Raw genomic sequence first — 18,989 nt, 5'->3', positions numbered from 1 at the left:
TTTAACTGTCCTTGCGCCATTTAGAAACTAGTATGTGTCAATTACTGTTAGCACAGATAAACCACTTTAAGTAATTGAATCTTGAGCTTTTAATTTGAAAAGCTTAGCAGCCAGTATCGAGAGCTCCCATTGGCTCCACTGTTATCCAATCAAAGAAACTCTTGTATGCACGTCTTCCTCTGTCCATGTGAGTGGTGCTTGCATCTTAGCTACGAGCTAAAGAAGACAACATGGTAAGTTAAAAATAAAAAAGGTAAAACGTTTGTTGAGCGTTTCGTTTTTTTAAGTGGTCATTTTAAAATCCATAGTGGCGAGCAACGAAGTTTCTTTAGCCACTGTGCTAACGCTACCTTATTTCATGTTGGCCTGATGTCCTCATTAAACGTAAACATCACAGTGTAGTCACTCACTCGTTATTTGTCGTTGTAGTCCGCAACAGACCACTGTTCTTTTTTATTTACTGCAAAAAAAAAAAAAAATTCAACTTTTGAAAATTTGTTAAACAAATATAGTCAAGACTATGAACAGCATCAAATTCAAAACTAGATACATAGTTTTCTGGAACCTTTGATTAGGTACATTTTAGACCATGTAGTAAAGAATTGGACAGTGTACATCTACCACCTCTGTGGAACCAAACCTACACCAGAATTTCTTCAAAATGAGCCTCTCTTTCCTTTGGTTTAATGGTCTTTATGAAATGTCATCAGCTTCGTCGGGAGGTGAGATTGAGGAGGGAGTACCTGTACAGGAAAGCACAAGAGGACAGACTCCGAACGATAGAGGAGAAAAAACAGAAGCTGAAGAAATCACTTGATGGTAGGATGGCATGTTCATTAGACCGTGTTTAGTAGTTTGCACAAGTTGATCCTGGTATAACATGAGCTGTTTTTTCTTTTTCCTCTCTCTCTTTAAAGAAAACAGTCTTCTTCCAACTGAGGTGCGCAAAGAAGCTCTGCAGCTACAGAAACTAGTGGAGTACGATGATGAAGGGGCAGAAGGCTAGTGTTATTTTTTTAAGGCTATTATAAACATGTTATTATAGATAGTCTCATTCATCTACATCCTTTTCTGTTTAATCATCAGTTTATGTTTGTGTCTGTGCAGGTGTTAGCTCTCACATGGATGACGAGTACAAATGGGCCGGAGTGGAAGATCCTAAAGTCATGGTCACTACATCCAGAGATCCCAGTTCCAGACTCAAAATGTTTGCCAAGGTCAGAACAGTTTTTCATTGTGGTAGTTTGCTCGTTTTGGACAGTAGGCTGAAATACAGGTTGACAGTATGTTACATGTAAACAAGTATCACAGCTCACTGATATAGAATCTCTCTTTATACAATTCTCTACGTTAAATGTTGAATATTTATGGACTTGTTTGGGTCTTTAGTTTAATTTCAGACTGATCCCGTCACATTAATCATGTGGGTGCTGTTGAAAAACACTATACAGAATGTGATGTGTTGTTGCAGGAGGTGAAACTGATGTTTCCTGGAGCTCAGCGCATGAACAGAGGAAACCATGAGATTGCTGCCCTAGTGCGAGCCTGCAAAGCCAACAATGTTACAGACCTCGTCATTGTGCATGAAACAAGAGGACAGCCAGGTATGTATGCTAACTTGAGTCTTTTCTTCTTTGTTCTCTATGACGTATTCAGATCCCTTTACGGTTTTGCCCATCCATTTATGCTCAAGAACTCACAATGAAAATGTGAAATCATGTCTCTAGACAATTTTGCAACTATATTAAAGATCGCAGACTAACATCTCATTCACTCACACTCTTTGCTGTGGTTCCAAATTGTGGTCAGGTGGACCCTATTTGCTTTAATTTTTCTTCAGATGTGTCTGGTAGTTGGTCAGATTTAATCAGAATCACAATCCACAGAGATTTTCGGGGTGCCAGTGCATGTGTAAAAGCAGCTCCAAAGAAAGATTTAACCTTATTGAATGTCTACGGAGAGGCCTGCGGAAGACAGTTTAGCAAATCCAGATCCAATCCGACTTGGAAGAATGAGATACTACTTCTCAAACCTGTAGAGACTTAACCAAAAAGATGCAAAGCTGTAACTGCTGTCAAAGGGGCTTCAACAAACTATTAGAATACCGTAGTAAATAAGAGGTTTCAGAGAAGAGCTTTGAATACATTACTGTGCACGTATATTCTCAAAGTTGCTGTATTGTGTTTACTTTGGTAACGTGACTATAGAGTTGTAAACAAGAAAAGTTTCTAATCACATCCAGTCTCATTTCCACTCATCAACGGACAGCGTGTGTATCTTTGATGTTTCACAAACTTGCTGAAAACATTTCCTTCCTCATAAAATATTTGCAAAACTAATATTTTTTCTGAGAATTGTGAAACCCACAAGTTTGCCTTTATGTTTTCTAGTCGCCCTCTCCACTGCCTGTGTGAGCACATTTCTGCATTTTTCCGCGTGTTACTAGCACCTGCAGGTGAATGGAGAGAATAGTCCTCTGTGCAACATTGAGACACACAAAGGATAAAAAGCAGCTCACAAATGTGATTTTAACATTAACAAATAACCATGGTCAGTTTTAAGTCTTTGAATAAACTTGCACAATGTTTTGGCCATGACGTTTCAACTCAGAGCGTGGCTGAACTCTGTGCACATATTGCACCATTTCCTGTGAGTACAATAAATAGTCTATTGGTTTATTCTATACACTCCGCAAAAGCATATTTCACAAGGTTTAACCTACACTAGTGGCACTCACTGTTCTTCTCTCACTTTTTGTTCAGTTACAACACTGGATGTTCTGATCTCCACATTTGATTAGATTACTTACTACTTTAACTATCTTTCTATCTAGACTACCTGAATTTCCCTTCAGCGATTAATAGAGCTTAGCTTCCCTTTTTTTACCTTAGTTTCTTTATATGTAAAAAAAAAATTCATGCAGATGTTTATTCTTATAGGATGTGTCCTGATGACTTTGATGATCCTTCCATCATAACTCAAACACAACCGTTAGGTTGATATATAGTTGGTTTAGTAGTACATAATTTACATAATTACTTGGCAATAGTCAGTTAGTCCTTTCAAAATCTTCTTGCTATGACTCAACTTCTAGATACGCTAATCTAAGTATTGTTTTATTGAGAATTGTAGAATAATAATTCTATAATTTTGTATGTGTATATTCACAGATGGCCTGGTGGTGTGCCATTTGCCATTCGGACCAACAGCTTATTTCACACTTTACAACGTGATAATGAGGCATGATGTTCCCGACATAGGCACCATGTCTGAGGCCTACCCCCACCTCATTTTCCACAACTTTACCTCACAGCTCGGCAAGAGGGTGAGTGCGTGCCACACTGCACAGTTGTATGCATGCTGTTGATATTCTCTTACAACACTTGTTTGTGTGTCCAACTAATTAGTTTTACTCGTGCAGGTATCAAATATCCTCAAGTATCTGTTTCCAGTGCCGAAGGACGATAGTAGGCGTGTAATCACATTTGCCAACCAAGAAGACTTCATCTCTTTCAGGTCAGTGACAAAGTCCTCTTAAATGGAAATTGCATACAAACCTCTTGTTCCTTCAACATAAATGAGAATATATTTTCTATATTACAGGCATCACACCTATAAGAAAACAGACCACAAAAACATAGAGCTGACAGAAGTGGGACCCAGGTTTGAAATGAAATGTACGTAAGACTTCATTAAGATATTTTTTAATTTCCAGACTAATCCAGCGTGAAGAGATGTTTAGTCAATCTAGTCTCTCGATCTAGGTCAGTTAGGCTAGCTTTGCACTAAGACCAGAGGTAGTCAAGATTCAAGATTCAAAGAAATTTGTTTTGCCTTGTTACAGTTGCTCTCAACTCAGACAGAAAGAAAGTGAACAACAACCAGAAAGAGAGGGAAGCAGTGTTGTAATTTATCATGAACAAAACCTAGGTGACCCTAGGATGCTTGCGGACTATCTTGCAGTGATATTATGTAAAAATCACAAATTTGTATGGTTGAGGACAGTGTCCTTTCAGCCGTTAATGATGCTAAGCAAAGTATTTTCCTCCCAGTCATTACAGTCCAACAATAGTATAAAATGTAGCTACAGTTACTCATATAACCAAGCGACTCATCCAAGAATAGAGGATTGAGTAATAGATGCATCTGTTTTAAAGACTTAGAACCTTAACATCGCTCTGTCCAACCACAATTTTCCCAAGGGGATCAGTAAAGTATATATTTTTCATTTATTATTATTTAGATTTTGTATAAGGAAGAAAGGGAAGTAGGAAGTATTTTAAGTGTATTGTCAATTAAATTGGAATCTATTCTATTCCACTTTCCTTTTATTTGTGAAATGTTTAAATTGTTGTTGTTCTTTTGTTTAGTGTATATGATTAGACTCGGCACCCTGGAAAATGAGAGCACCGCAGATGTCGAGTGGCGTCACCACGCATATACACACACAGCTAAGAAAAGGAGGTTCCTCAGTGTGCAATAGGACCTAATTAAGGATGTAACAAAGCATAAGAAAACTGTTGTGTTTTGACATTGTTTTATGAAAAACATTTATAAAAGGTAGAGGTTGTAAGATCAGAAGGAAGGTTTTGTTGGAGTAGCCTGTCAAATGTAACTACAAGTGTAATCATTTCATTTCAGAGGTTTACTGTTACCATCTGTTATTTCCATCTACTACCTACCTTTTCACAATTATCATGAGTAAATGTAAAATAAACTATTGAAAAACCTTTTGATTAAGCAAAGACACAATACATGTACTGAGTGTAATGTAACTGTTTTGCTATTTTGTAATAAAAAGATTTATAATAATCTAAATTGGCTCGGTGCCCATGGTGGAAAACTGGAAAACTCAAGTTGATAGCGACATATGTAAATAAGTAAATATATGTGTACTGTTACAACAACAGTTCCCAGCGTGCTTCTTATGTTATTATTTGTGTTGTTGGATGATTTGTACATAGATAATGATATGACACACGGGCTGCTGCCTGCTCCCACCCCCAACATGTACAGCTGGTGTTGTCAAATGAAAACACGCAGCTACAAGTATCAACCAATGAAAAGCGAGCATTTCGGAGGTTTTCCGCTTTCCCCGAAGTTCTTGGCAGATCCGACTTCAGATTGAGAGAAATCAAGATGGCTGCTACAGGTAAGATTGTAACTTGTATCGAAACTGTGTTAAAACACTTTGACTTAAGGACGTTTTGTAATAACATTGACGAGTGTATCGTGACAACCGTACCTGAACGTTTATGTGTGCCAGTTTGATAAGTCACAGTTGTGTAGTATGGGAAGACATCGCAGTTAAGCCAACAAGCTGACGCGGTGGTAACCCCCCACCCCACCCCCAAGTTGGCTAGCTAACATTAGTTGGCTAAGAGTAACGCTAGCATCAAAGCTCTAGCTACACAGTAAAGTGAATTGGTCAGATAATCTCACTGCCACTCCAGAGTTGAGCTAGCGTTAACTAGCTAGGTTAGCACAGTTTCAGGTCGAGGCTTTGATAAGTTTGCATCGTTAGCATTTTATTGCCACTAAGTTATGTCACTTCTTACCTACTTAGCTAATACTATGAAAAGTAGTTAACTAACCTTAGTTAGCTAGTGAAAATATTTTAACTGGCGTCCCGATAGAAACGTGGCCTCCCCAAACTCAAAATGTCATTGCACAGCAGGCAAATTCCATGCTAAGCTAACTAGCTAACACTAACGTTAGCACCATGCGAGTAGTTAGTTAGCTGGTTGTAAACTTCTGCCTGTCGGCAATCATTTCAGTTTTATTTAACACTTTATATTTAATATGCCATTACATCATTAAGTACATGCGTATAGTTGTTATATAGAACAATATTTGCTGTAAACATTGCTTCCATCGTCTGTACTGCTAAATGAATGTTAATACCGGGTACGTGCCATTTTTGTCTGGTAACGTTATCGCGATACGTAACGCAGAACCTCGGCTACAGTCAATTATTTTCCTTTTAAAGGGAAGGGCTTTAACGCAACAGACGCGACTCGTTAGGGTTTAGGTTAACTGAATTCTCCTTCCTGCTTAGTATACAGCGTATTAGTTTTGTTGTCTTTAGTTATGTAGAAAGTTGTCTCTGGCTCTACTGACAGCATAAAAGCGGCGTTTATCATCACCTTCTCTCATAGTACTAAGGGTAGTGTTGAGAGAGTAGAGACTTATTGCACCACCACACACTCAAACACCTTACTTAGTATTTTTCTTTTACAATTTGATTGTCTTTAACAACTAAAGTTTGACAGTAGCGAGCATGCTTTATTTTTCCATCATTACTTGTGTGTATGTGTAATTGCACATTAGTCATACACATTAAATTGTTAATGTTAATAAATTCCAATGTCTGAATTAGTGCCCCATTCTTAATTATACAGTGTTAAAGGTATTTGGAACAGCATCTGTACTTTATTTCTCTGCAGTGGCACATACACCTACAATTTATGGTATCATTATGAGGTTTTGGACAGAAAGTGACCTGTTCATCAACAATAATTCCTGCAAGAAAGGGTGGCAATATTGACAAGTGCATCTTGTTGCAGGTTCTGAGTAAATTGCTAACTCCTCTGGACCCCACTGTGCATGACGCTCACCTGAGGTCGTGGTGTTCAAGTTCTGCATTCCCCAGCTCCTCCTGCCTCTCATCATGTCCTCCACCTCTTCCTCCTACTCCTCCTCGGGGGAGACTAGTCCGGAGGATGTACCCCGAGGTGGGGGCACCATTCGAGTCTACCTCCCCAACAAGCAGAGGACAGTGGTGAGATGATTTGCTCTGTATTAATAATATTGATGCATACATTACATTGGAGAAATTAAATGAGAGTACTGTAACTGGCTTACTGACAGTTGACTGTTACCAAGGATTATGCCAGCAGTGACGGGTGTCAGTGTAATTACTCACACAAAATCTTACATCTTTCACAGCACTTTCGCAAGTAAGCTCCCGTGGACAGTTGGTGTCAAGTTTCACAGATGGTGCCTGCCACCATCTTCTGCTATCTTACTCAACTTACAATTCCAAGCATACATACAGTTGCTTCAGAAAGCATTCACTGTTTGCACTTAATTGTAACATAGATTTATTTAAATTGATAAAACTTTCACCAAATAAGTGACATTGTTCTTTAGAAATGTCTGCACGTGTTCAAGATCAGAAACTGATATTCTTTTTAACAATAACGCCAATCGCACCGATGGTACACTCTGAAACAGGTTGTCTTTAAGGATTTCTCTCAAACATAATGTTTGGAGTTTGTAAATGCTTGTTCGATCAAGATGGTCAAGATTATCAAGATGGTCATTCTTGTGGCCAGTTCTCAGAACCTGCCCCTGAAGAGTGACTGTTGGGTGCTGGTCAACTGTAGGAAAGGTCCTGGTGATCCCAAAGTATAATTAGAGAATACTCTGAGATTTGGAAAGTCAATTGCCACTACTTGAGAGTTCCTTGGACTTTATGGTCTTGTTTGCGTGCATACATGGTATGCAGTGGGAATTTTGGACCATTGTTTACACAGGTTTTTGCCTGCTCAAGGATGATTAAACAAAAACATTGTGACTATAGTATGAACACTTCAGTAAACTTAAAATTTGCAAACATTTCTAATACCTACACTTTGTCTTAATGGGATATTAAGTGTACATTTATTTTCTAAAATGTGATTATCCATTTGAAATAACTGAAAATGTAATCTATCCTAATTCTGTTATAGTGGTATTGTGCATGGTAGGTAAAGGTATCTAGAGGGCAATCTGTGCTTCATGCCATTTCTTGTAAAACAGCAATCTGTGTGCCCGAGCACATGGTTTACAATGAACAGTAACTATAAACCTCAGCCTGTGTACATGTCCACTTTCCACAACTTCAAATAAAACTTGAGAAGGTTCATAACATAATTGACTATAATATTCTTGACTACTTATTGTTGATATGAGAAGAACAAGAGACATGGCTGCATTGGGTCAAAATCACAGATTCAAGCCAAGGTGAAAAAAAATCAGTGAACATGAACTAATAGTTCAATCAATTTGATTGGGCGGAAAAAAAACTGAATGTGATGAAGACATTAACCATAATATACATGTAAATGATAAAAAAAATTAAATTATGGACTGTGTACTGAGATACACATTGAGTCATGCAAGGGAATGGAAAAACTTACCATGTGTTTTCTTTTAATTTGATGAAAATGCACATATAGTTGTGAAGCACTTGTCTGAACCACTAGCTATGGTGGACATCCCACAGTGGCCTCTGTACGGGCTTTATTATACACAAACGAGTTATAGAGCATTATTTTTTTGGCTGAAGACAAAGGTTTTCTGTCACTGTGTGGATAAACATTAATCTAATGTGTGGCTATCACTGTTGCTTATCAGTACTCTCAATACGTCTCAAATGTGTGTGTTGAATGTAATTTCAAAGTCACACTTGTATGGTTTCCTGTTCTCAGGTGAATGTTCGCCAAGGACAGACCGTGTACGAGAGTCTAGACAAAGCGCTCAAAGTGAGAGGCCTAAGCCAAGACTGCTGTTCTGTATTTCGTCTTCTGGAAGGGTAAGGTTGCGCTGTATAGATATGAGTTGCATTCCTTTTCACAGTAAACGTGAAAAAGCAGAAAACAATTGTCACTTGTCTGTTGATTTTACAAAAAATTGGGATTGGGTGTAAATTGTAGATAAAAACAGAATGTAGTATTTTAAAACTTCCCTACAACCCCCATAATAATTAGGTAACAAAGATAAGGTCTCGAATGTTAATTATAGAAATTTAGAAATTAATATACAATGGCAAGAAAAAGCATGTGAACCTTTTGGAATTTCATGGTTTTCTGCATTATTTCTCATACAATGTGATTTGATCTTCATTTTAGTCAAGAGTATTAACAAATATAATGTGCCTAAAAATTCTGAACTTTTATGTTTTTATTGAGAAAACCCATAAAAGCCCTCATAATGTTAGTGGAAAAAGTATGCAGCAAAGCAGGCCCAAATCATGATGTTCCTGCCACTATACTTTACGATTGGGATGATGTTTTCATGATAATAGTATGATAATGGTTTAATCTTAGTTTTATCACTTCACAAAACATTTTGCTAACACCATTGTAGAGTGTCAGTGTGCTCTTTGGCAAACTTCAGGCATGCAGCATTGTTCTTTTTAGTTAGCTGTGGCTTCCTTTGTGGTGTCCTGCTATACACACCCTGCTTGTTCAATTTTTTACCTACTCATTAACACAGATGTTAGCCAGTTCCAATGATGCCTTCAAATCTTTGGCTGTCACTTAAGGTTGTTTCTTTTGTTTTCTTTTCCTCATTAAGTTCATTGTGCTCTTGGGGTCATTTTGACTGGCCGCCCACTTCTTGGTGGAGTAGCCACAGTCCCAAAGTGTCTCCATTTGTAGATTGTTTGCCAACTGTAGACGGGCGAATTTGTAACCCTTTCCAGCTTTATGTAAATCAACAATTCTTGATCGTAGATCCTCTGAAAGCTCCTTTTGGCGAGGAATGAATCAAATAAGCGTATTCCTCTTGTGCGGAGCAAACTCGAAAAGTTTTGAGTGTTTTTTGTCAGTCAAAGTAACTCTAGTCCAAACCTCCAAACTAATTTTCTTACCTAGACTCTAGGTATGTAGTAATACCTGACTTTTTAAACTTATTAATTCCAAGGGTTTGTGTACATTTTCCACTAGCACTGAGGTTTTTATAGTTGTTTTTTGAAGACATGAAAGATGATAATTTTTTGTTTTATTTTATGCACATTATAGTTGTTAATACCCTTGATTTAGATGATCAGATCACTCTTTATGACAAATTATAGCAGAAAACCATGAAATTCCAAATGCTTGACATTTTCATGCCACGGTATTTTTGATTTATAAAGCCTTTTTCTGAATTTGATGCCAGCAGCACATTCCAAAACAGCTGAGACAGGGGCAACAAAAGACTGGCAAAGTTGCGTAATTCTTAATAAACTAATGAGATTAATTTGCAACAGGTCTGTATCATGATTGGATCTAAAAACGCCAAACCAGTTTTTCAGAAGTAATGCAGATTGTGATTGGCAACGTAAAATTGCTAAGAATTTGGGGTTTCATTATCTTTGGTACATATTGTTATTGTAAGCTTAATGCTGAGAAATCTCTGTATACAATGCAATCATCAATCAATACTGAATGGCCATTATATATAGCACTGCTTTAAAATGAACTAAGATTCTGTAGTAGAAATCACAGTGCAAACTGTCCTGTGATTTGATAAGCCAAAATGAAAATAGTTTTTGCATCCTTGGCTGAAGTGGACAGGGATCATCAGGCTCTTGTCAGTGCATAGCTTAAAAGCCATCATCCATGATGTACATGCATACATAGGTTTGGGATCAACATATGCTGCCATCCCTGTCCCAACCTTTATTTTAGGCTATCAAATTTCTTAGTTTCAACTTTTGATACGTTGTCTTTGTCCCAAATATAGTTTTTATTTAACATTTGCAGATTTCAGTGTGTATTTATTGACATTTTACGCAGCGGCCCAACTGATTTGGAAACGAGGTTGTACCTATAAAGAACATATACTATATGTACTTCTAATATAATTCAACAATCTTAATTTAGGTAATGTAGGTGAGCATTGGAGTATTTTTAGTCCTAAGTTAACTTCGAGCACCATGCCTAGGATTGATTCTCTGTTGGTAGATAAATACGGTCCCCAATCTCCATTTAATTTCAGAAAGTGAAATTTGGCGAATTCTGTCATTCTGACATTCAATACAGTCTACAGACCATGTTCCTAATTGAACTTTAACTTTTACCTTTCTTATTGGAGTTGTGTGTACACACTGTGTTTTTCATCTTTACACATTTCAAGTGCACCCATCTTTGTCTCATCTACAAATAAAGTGGTTTATATTGTTGGATAAACTGCTTGTTTACACCAACTGATCATCTGACTGACTGCTTAAGTCACTGCAATGCTCTTGTTAAGCTGTATTTCGCCATTTCATAAACATGAGTTAACCATGATAATGTTTTCTCAGAGATGCGAGTCTGATTCAGGCTAATGAGCGAGGTTGTTTATAACTCAAGCACCATTTTATTATGAGGAACTGTATACCTGAGGTTAGAAATGCATGATTTTATATAAATAAAATATGCCCAAACTTTGTTGACTTTTCTGTTTTTCATGTTTTCTCCAGTCGTAAGAGACTGACGGACTGGGACACAGACATCACTCCTCTAGTTGGAGAGGAGCTTTTAGTTGAGGTTTTGGATGATATTCCCCTCACCATGCACAACTTTGTAAGTAGCTTGTAAACACATATAACCCATTTTTCTTTTTTTGCTGTATATTTACACGATGCCAATGTGATAAAAATACACATTCTTCTGGTTCTTAATTGTTTTTGCCTCAAATTTTAGAAGTGATTGAACACTGTGACCTTTGTATCTCTGCAGGTACGGAAAACCTTCTTCAAGCTAGCTTACTGTGATTTTTGCCACAAGTTTCTTTTTAATGGCTTCAGATGTCAGACTTGTGGCTACAAATTTCACCAGCACTGCAGTAGCAAAGTCCCTACTGTGTGTGTGGACATGGACACTGTGAGCAAACGGTGAGTTGAAGACAAAGTGACACCTGTGTTTATTAGTGTATATGATTGAAGTGTTAGTTTTTAACTTGACACTTTTTTTTTATAAAAACAGAGCTGCCATATACCTAGCATATGTAAAGCATAAGGGTTACACTGCTACAGAACAAGTCAAATTAAACCAAATGGTAACTATAGTGTTGGATGAAGCCATCTTTGATGTTAAGTCTATTTCATTGTAATTTTGGTGAGAGAAGTGGTAAATATTGTTCAGTTATTGTGTTCATCAGATGCAGTTTTCAGCTTTGAATCAGAACCCAGGTTGAAAGAGCATTCCACATAACCAGAGTCTCCATAACCAGATTAAAGTCCTTAATCTAACCCCTTGTTTAATCACTTCTCTTTAGTCTTGTCTCATACCTTTTTTCATATATTTTGCCCAGGTGTGATTCCAATCCTTGTACAGATGACTTCCCACAGATACTATTGCCAGAAAATTCCCCATCACAGAGCAACATACCCCTAACCCCAGAGCCTGCTGGGTAAGCAACTATTTTAAACAAATAATATTTATTTAATTTACAAGGAAATTGGTATCCAAATATACATTGACACTTGTTTTGTTTCAACACACAGTATGGACCTCTTGTCCCCGACCTCAGCCTTTCGCTTCCCCATACCTGGTGGAGATGGCCAGTCTCTACAGAGGCATCGCTCCACCTCTACTCCCAATGTTCATATGGTCAGCACAGTGGGCCCTGTTGGCGCCAGTGTCATAGAGGTCAGTGTTGGCTGCTCCAGTTATCTTTGTATGTAGTCAGTGGTTATAGTTTACAGGTAAATCCAAATTGTACCTAATTGTATAATACTGCCCAGAAAAGTACTACTACTACTACTACTACTACTACTACTACTAGTACCTCTACTGCTACACTAGTTCTAGCGTAACCACTTTTTGGCTGATTGACTTTTTGATACAACACTTAACACAAGAGTACTGTAGTTGTTATAGTTTGTCTGTGTTGTATGTAAAATATTTCCAAATGTAGTTTGATGCAGCTCAACTATAAGAACCCTCATGGTAAAACACTGAATAATGATGCACAGTGAAATCAAATACCTGTGTGGTTTTGTACACCAGAGCAGAGAAATTGTGCTTTAAAATATATATAGTTTTTTTTTTCTGAATGTGGCATGAAGTATTGATTATTGACCTCTGAATAAAGCTGTGTTCCTCTTCCTTTTAGGAAGCACTAAAATTCAACAACACAATGGGTACGTTCTTTCCCCCACCTCTTTAATTCAGAATTTGTTGACATTTTATTTGTCAGTTTTTTTTTTATTTTTCTGCTTTTGGTATTTCACAATTCTGTACACATAGGTCCTGAGCCCTCACCGAAGCCCTCCACCAGCCCACCTTCTTCTCTTGGTTCTCCAGGAAGGAAGCCACCAAAGTCACCTTCCGAGCACAAGGAGCGTAAGCCATCCTCATCTGACGATAAAAAGAAAGTGGTAGGTAGATTTTCTTAAGACAGGTTGGTGTCACAAACATTTCAAGTAAAGTAACATACTAGTAGTGTGATTTAGCAATACAGAACATTTGATCCATGTGTATGTTTCAGCACCGAGGAGGTTACAGAGACTCAAGTTACTACTGGGAGGTCCACTCACGAGAAGTCACCATTCTAAAGAGAATAGGCACTGGTTCCTTTGGAACAGTTTTTAAGGGTAAATGGCACGGAGACGTGGCAATCAAGATCCTTAAAGTCACAGAGCCTACTCCTGAGCAGTTACAGGCCTTCAAAAATGAAATGCAAGTCTTAAGGTAAGTAATGCTGTATGTTTTTTGTAAATACACTGGCTTAAAAAATCTTCACATTGCCTGTCATTAGGCTGACAAAGATTCGTTTTTTTTCCTCATGAATGAAAGTTAATAGAAAAAAACCTTAGCGGAGATACTATAATAAACCTTTACTTTAATCTGAGCTGAATGACACAGTGGCATTTTTAACACTGTTACCATTTCTGTTCTCTGCAGGAAGACCCGCCACGTAAACATCCTGCTGTTCATGGGCTACATGACTAAACCCAATTTTGCCATCATCACACAGTGGTGTGAAGGCAGCAGCCTGTATCGCCATCTGCATGTCACAGAAACAAAGTTTGACACTATGCGTCGCATTGATGTGGCCAGACAGACAGCACAGGGCATGGAGTAAGAGCTGCTGCTAGATTAAGTTTTCCAATTATCACATTCTCACTACTGACACAGCTGTTTTTTTAAGTACCAGACATCAACAGGTGTTTTTTTTTTTTTTTGTTTGTTTGTTTTTTCTCAGTACTCAACTTTGTGTTCTCTTAGTTTGGTAAAGATGAATTATTCTGTTCACTCTTTTGATTGATCCCATTTTCAATGCAACCTTCCAAGCTTGCTTATTATACAAATGCTTTTCAAATCTTTATTGGTAAAAGTGAAGACTGTTAAGACAGCCTCTGAGAAAACAGATGGTTTAACACAATATGCTTACAGCAAGGTAATTATTCTCACAGATGGTGAAGTTTTTTAGAAGATGAGGCACGTTTTCCAGGTTTATTATTATTTAGTTTTTGTTTTTGTACTTTAAAATTGGTTATTTTTTATCTTTTTGTCTTAGTTATCTTCATGCGAAGAACATAATTCATCGAGATCTGAAATCAAACAGTATCCTTTTATTGTTCATTGCTTGGTTTTTAACTGCTAGTTAATGGCGTGCAAGAGATACATGTAGGTGTTTGATCTTATGCTGCTGTGCACTTAACCCATAACCACAGTGGTAATTTTTAACACAATGTTCTGTAGCTAGCAAAGTTTTAACCACACATGAGTCACAGCATCATAATAGGAAGTATTACAGAAGTAAGAAATATGATATTATTCTCTCCCTTCTCATAATTTATTGCCTGTTAAAGGCTATTGTTGTAGCTAATTTAAAAAATGTGTCCACTAGTTGTCTTTTGTAATATTTCCTGAGCTCTGCTGTTAGATATTTTTCTCCATGAGGGCTGGACTGTGAAGATTGGGGACTTTGGCTTGGCCACGGTGAAGTCTCGGTGGAGCGGTTCTCAACAGGTTGAACAGCCAAGCGGATCCATTCTGTGGATGGTAACAGCCCATTTCACTACAAGACAACTAAGTTGTACATAAAGATGTCCATTTTATATTTTATTCGTGTGTGTGTGTGTGTGTGTGTGTGTGTGTGTGTGTGTGTGTGTGTTTCATATCTATTTCACACAACTACTACAATAATAAGACAGGACCTTACAGTTTCTCTGTATATATTTATCCATTTAGACTTTCATGTACCAAACTGCGGATTCTGGGTAAAATGTGAATCATAATTTTGTCACCCACAACTGAGATAAAACATTTCCCTCACTGTTCTTGGTATATTTCTCTGACTTGATTTTAACAGAGACCCTGCTCACATTTTTTTAAAGTGAAGTGTAAAAAAGAGACGGGCACACTTGATGATGATGCAGTAGCAAGGAGAGAGGGGAGCTGTTACGTCTCACAGCAAACTTTTTTCTCACAGTTGTCAGATGGAAAAGAGAGCGCAAACAGGCTTGTTTTTTATGTGGACAATCACAATATAGAGCATTTTTTCCTCTTTTCTGTTTCCTCTCTTCCTCAGGCTCCTGAGGTGATTCGAATGCAAGACAGCAACCCATACACGTTCCAGTCTGACGTTTACGGCTACGGGGTTGTGCTGTTTGAGCTGATGTCAGGGACCCTGCCTTACTCCAATATTAACAACAGAGACCAGGTTACATCAGGCTACTTTGTCTTAACACAACATTGTCTCTGGCAAAAGCAAAGTATCTAATTATTAAATCTGCCTTTCTGAAAATGCAGCCACAGGCGATAATTGAACACCCTTTAAATTTACAATCATTAGAAACAGCTGGATATCAATACTAACTTGATTTAATGGCCACAAAACTCCTGTGTTAGGGCTGTTTGTATTACTTTAAGTCTGGGCAACACAAAAGCCGTCATGGTTCTTCTTTGGAAACTATAAATGTCTGCATCAGATGTCGTGAAAATGTATCTAAAACACTAAAAATAATTATTTCTTTCACTAAGTGGTCAACAGATGTAGCCACCACATATGTGTGATGGTTGTCTTTTTCTTTCTCAGATAATCTTTATGGTTGGACGTGGTTACTTGTCTCCAGACCTCAGTAAGCTGTATAGTACCTCACCCAAGTCTATGAAAAGGCTTATTGTTGACTGCCTGAAGTTCAAACGTGATGAGAGACCTCTGTTTCCACAGGTGAGCAGTGTGTAGCTTGCATGGTAATCCAAAACATTAACATTGTTTGTTTTTGTTTGTTACTCATAGTGGATTTAATCTAGTCTACACGTGTGGTAACCAATATGGCATTGTTTTGCCTTGTCTGTTTTTTCTTCCTTATTTAAATTTTTAAAATTTCAATAGTATCTATATATATATACTGCATGCTTTAATCAAGATTTTCTCAAAAAAATGTCTTAAGTATGACATTAGTAGGTCTTGAAAATTATGGATAATTTTTAGGTTACATTTAATTATATGTCAAATTGTTCTTATTTAATTTTGCCTAAATTTAGTCAGGTATTTATGTTTTTGGGAAAATCTTTATTATTAGTAATTCAACCTGTGATGACGTATCTGCAAATGTTTAACCAATCTCTATTTGCTCATACTCTATCCCAAATAGAAAAGTATATTAATCATTTATGCTGCTTATATTGATTGTAATCAAGATTATGTAAAGTTAAGCCGATTTTTTATTTTTTTAAATAAAACTGATGGTTTTGAACTAAAAACCCCAAAATGCAGCAGGTGCACCCAACCCACTAACACCGGCTGAACAACAAAAATATGAACACTTTTTATTTATGATTTTCTTTCATCAGATCCTGGTGGCCATAGAGCAGGTGCAAGACCTGCTGCCAAAAATCGAGCGGAGTCGCTCAGAGCCGTCGCTCCATCGGGCCGTCCATGCTGAGGACCTGAATCCCCTCCTGTTGCACACCACCAAGCTGTTGCCTCTATAAGCGTCCTGCAGTATGGGCAGAGAGACTGTCACCCTGTTCAAAACATCACCTTTCCCACACCTAGGAGAAGCCACAGCTGGCTGTCTGACAGACCACAACTCCCAACTCTCTCTGCCCCAGCAGAGCCTTGGAGCTGCACCACTCATCACTCAGTAACAGACTGCAGTAACAACCTAAACTTTTTGCTTAGTCTGATAGTGAATGTTCTTTTCCCTTATATAAGTGACAAACCTCTAGTCTACTGTATCTCAGAATATGTTAAAAGCCTGTGATCAGGAAAAGTTAGAAAACTGATTGACTCAATATGTTGACGTGCATTATATACTCTGACTTACTGGGATGTATGATGGGAAGGAGATAAATGTGCAAACACATTTTGCACGTTACTATTTTCAGTCTTACTCAGATCTTTAAGGAGCGTTGTGATCATAGCCAAAATTACCAGCAATTCTGCTTTCGGTCAGCTGGTCAGCTTACACTCTTTTAATGCTCTGCAGTCTTGCTGCACTTCCAGTACAATGCAGTGTAAATGAGTCCAAGGATGTAAAGCTGTGGTTTGATGGCAGTCTCTGTGTGTTTAAAATTGTAAAACAGAGGAAAGGGCAGAAAAATATATATAGATCCAATACTTACTTCATTTGCAGATTTTATACAGTTGAAATAAATTGAACATGCAAAGTATTTCAACACAAGAGCAAACCTACAAGGTAAGACAAAGAAAAGTAACACTTTAACGCAAAACTTAAAAACCTAGAACTATTAAGTTCTGACACTGAAATGTGAAATTTGAGAATAGTTATCTGTGAATGTGTCTGCACATGCAAAAAAGTAGATGTTTATAAACCAAAATTACCTTAACCACACTTAACACTAACTTATTAACTTAATTAGATCAATATTCTTAAGTGTAAGTCACCTGGTTCATCTTGGACTTGTTTATCCATTGATGCTGCTTTGAACTAATATAAAACCAAACGCCAAAACAGCATTTGACCTGTGGAAATCGAACAGTTAACCCAGCAGGACTGGCACTTTTGGCTACTGATCTGAATCAAAACATTTGTCCATTAACACATTGCTGCGTGACGGTTAGAGAGATACATTCTTATTCACTTTGATTCCTGTTCAGTCTTATACTCCTGGTGCTGGGGAGCAATACGATAAAGTCTCAGTCATTTTGTTCACAGTAATGTCTGACATTAACGTGCTATTAGTTCCTGAAGCAGATTGACTACATATAACTTGCGTAATTTACCTGGCTCCACTGGAATTAGTTTGAGCTTTTGTAATAATTTCAGAGTGACTGCAGAATTAACTTGTCAGGACCAATATATATATTATGCCTTGTGTAGTATTTAGTATTTGCAAACCTAAATGTTAGTTTTTGTCAACCAATTCCTTGCCAATGTAGGAGAGAACCCCTTTTAAGCATGACATCATTACAGGACACTAACACCCAGTTATGTTAAGATGATTAAGAAATGCCCTTTTTAAGGGTTCTCAGTAGATTCATACCCTGCTGTCATCATTTATTATTGCTTATGGCAGGTTGAAATGTAGTCAAATGTGTAAAATCAGTTCAGTTTGTTGGTCTTCCATAACACACAAGGAAAGACACATTAACAAACCAGCGGCCACAGCTCAGAGCACTTATCAGAGCACAGCACCAGATTGGGAACTCCCGAGACTTTTTATTCCACAGATTCTTTGTGGAATGCCCTCACACTCCAGATCACAGGATTGCAGAAAAGATAACTTTTACTTGTTACACATTTTTGCCTGATGGGAACTGATGGTTCTTAGTAAGGACTAGTCTTAATGGAAATGGTTGGTCGCATTGCTGCTACATTTTAGTACATTTTCAGTTTAGTTTTTTTCTACCCTGTGTTGAGATTTTACACTCAGTCATTCCACTGCCACATCACACAGCTTTAGCTAATTCTAATTCTAATGTTATCTTAAATGTTCCCCATGAATTAGCCACTCGTCATATAGACTTAAAGTCATACGACAGTAGGGTGTTGGGATTGTGTTCACTCAGTAATTTGGTTAATTGGTTGCTTTGGTTCGGTTGTACTGTGGGAAGCTGTGGAAAGTGTAAATGGTAAATATTAAAGGGCTCAGTGTGCTTCAGATGAACTGTATCTTGACAACAGAAACGGTGTTCACAAACACTGAGTGTCATTTGCCACTACTTTTATAAAAAACATATTATATAAATATGAATACTGATTAAACACACATTGCATCAAATGGCAGAGGAAAAAAAAAGACAAATCATGAATTTCTTTGGCATTACTTTTG

At 37.5% G+C, this 18,989-nt stretch overlaps 2 protein-coding genes across 2 annotated transcripts; both read left to right on the top strand.

The window, feature by feature from the left end:
- Window positions 1-150: 150 nt before the first annotated feature.
- imp4 (IMP U3 small nucleolar ribonucleoprotein 4) lies at window positions 151-4,818 on the top strand. Its single transcript, XM_026342347.1, has 9 exons — window positions 151-233; window positions 711-819; window positions 918-1,001; window positions 1,108-1,217; window positions 1,472-1,604; window positions 3,171-3,325; window positions 3,422-3,516; window positions 3,604-3,677; window positions 4,371-4,818. The coding sequence occupies exons 1-9, from the start codon at window positions 231-233 to the stop codon at window positions 4,481-4,483; spliced, it is 876 nt and encodes a 291-aa protein (XP_026198132.1). The 5' UTR covers window positions 151-230; the 3' UTR covers window positions 4,484-4,818.
- A 278-nt stretch (window positions 4,819-5,096) lies between these two features.
- Window positions 5,097-17,892, top strand: araf (A-Raf proto-oncogene, serine/threonine kinase). Its single transcript, XM_026342779.1, has 16 exons — window positions 5,097-5,152; window positions 6,567-6,781; window positions 8,475-8,578; window positions 11,216-11,318; window positions 11,475-11,629; window positions 12,049-12,147; window positions 12,242-12,386; window positions 12,853-12,880; window positions 12,987-13,117; window positions 13,228-13,430; window positions 13,644-13,820; window positions 14,260-14,306; window positions 14,629-14,747; window positions 15,277-15,408; window positions 15,784-15,918; window positions 16,545-17,892. The coding sequence occupies exons 2-16, from the start codon at window positions 6,671-6,673 to the stop codon at window positions 16,683-16,685; spliced, it is 1,830 nt and encodes a 609-aa protein (XP_026198564.1). The 5' UTR covers window positions 5,097-5,152; window positions 6,567-6,670; the 3' UTR covers window positions 16,686-17,892.
- Window positions 17,893-18,989: the final 1,097 nt, after the last annotated feature.

Source organism: Anabas testudineus, chromosome 9, assembly GCF_900324465.2.
Source record: "Anabas testudineus chromosome 9, fAnaTes1.2, whole genome shotgun sequence".
In the NCBI taxonomy this organism is placed as follows: Eukaryota; Metazoa; Chordata; class Actinopteri; order Anabantiformes; family Anabantidae; genus Anabas; species Anabas testudineus.
The sequence above is the reverse complement of the archived record's forward strand: the minus strand, read 5'-3'. Positions and strand labels throughout refer to the sequence as shown.

Bases quoted from the DNA above. Each gene is read 5' to 3' on its own strand.
- imp4 (XM_026342347.1), top strand. The intron at 3,517-3,603 runs GTCAGTGACAAA...TCTATATTACAG, and splicing joins GAAGACTTCATCTCTTTCAG to GCATCACACCTATAAGAAAA. The intron at 3,678-4,370 runs GTACGTAAGACT...TCTTTTGTTTAG, and splicing joins ACCCAGGTTTGAAATGAAAT to TGTATATGATTAGACTCGGC.
- araf (XM_026342779.1), top strand. From the start codon at position 6,671: ATGTCCTCCACCTCTTCCTCCTACTCCTCCTCGGGGGAGACTAGTCCG. The intron at 11,319-11,474 runs GTAAGTAGCTTG...GTATCTCTGCAG, and splicing joins CCCTCACCATGCACAACTTT to GTACGGAAAACCTTCTTCAA. The intron at 14,307-14,628 runs GTATCCTTTTAT...CTCTGCTGTTAG, and splicing joins TCGAGATCTGAAATCAAACA to ATATTTTTCTCCATGAGGGC.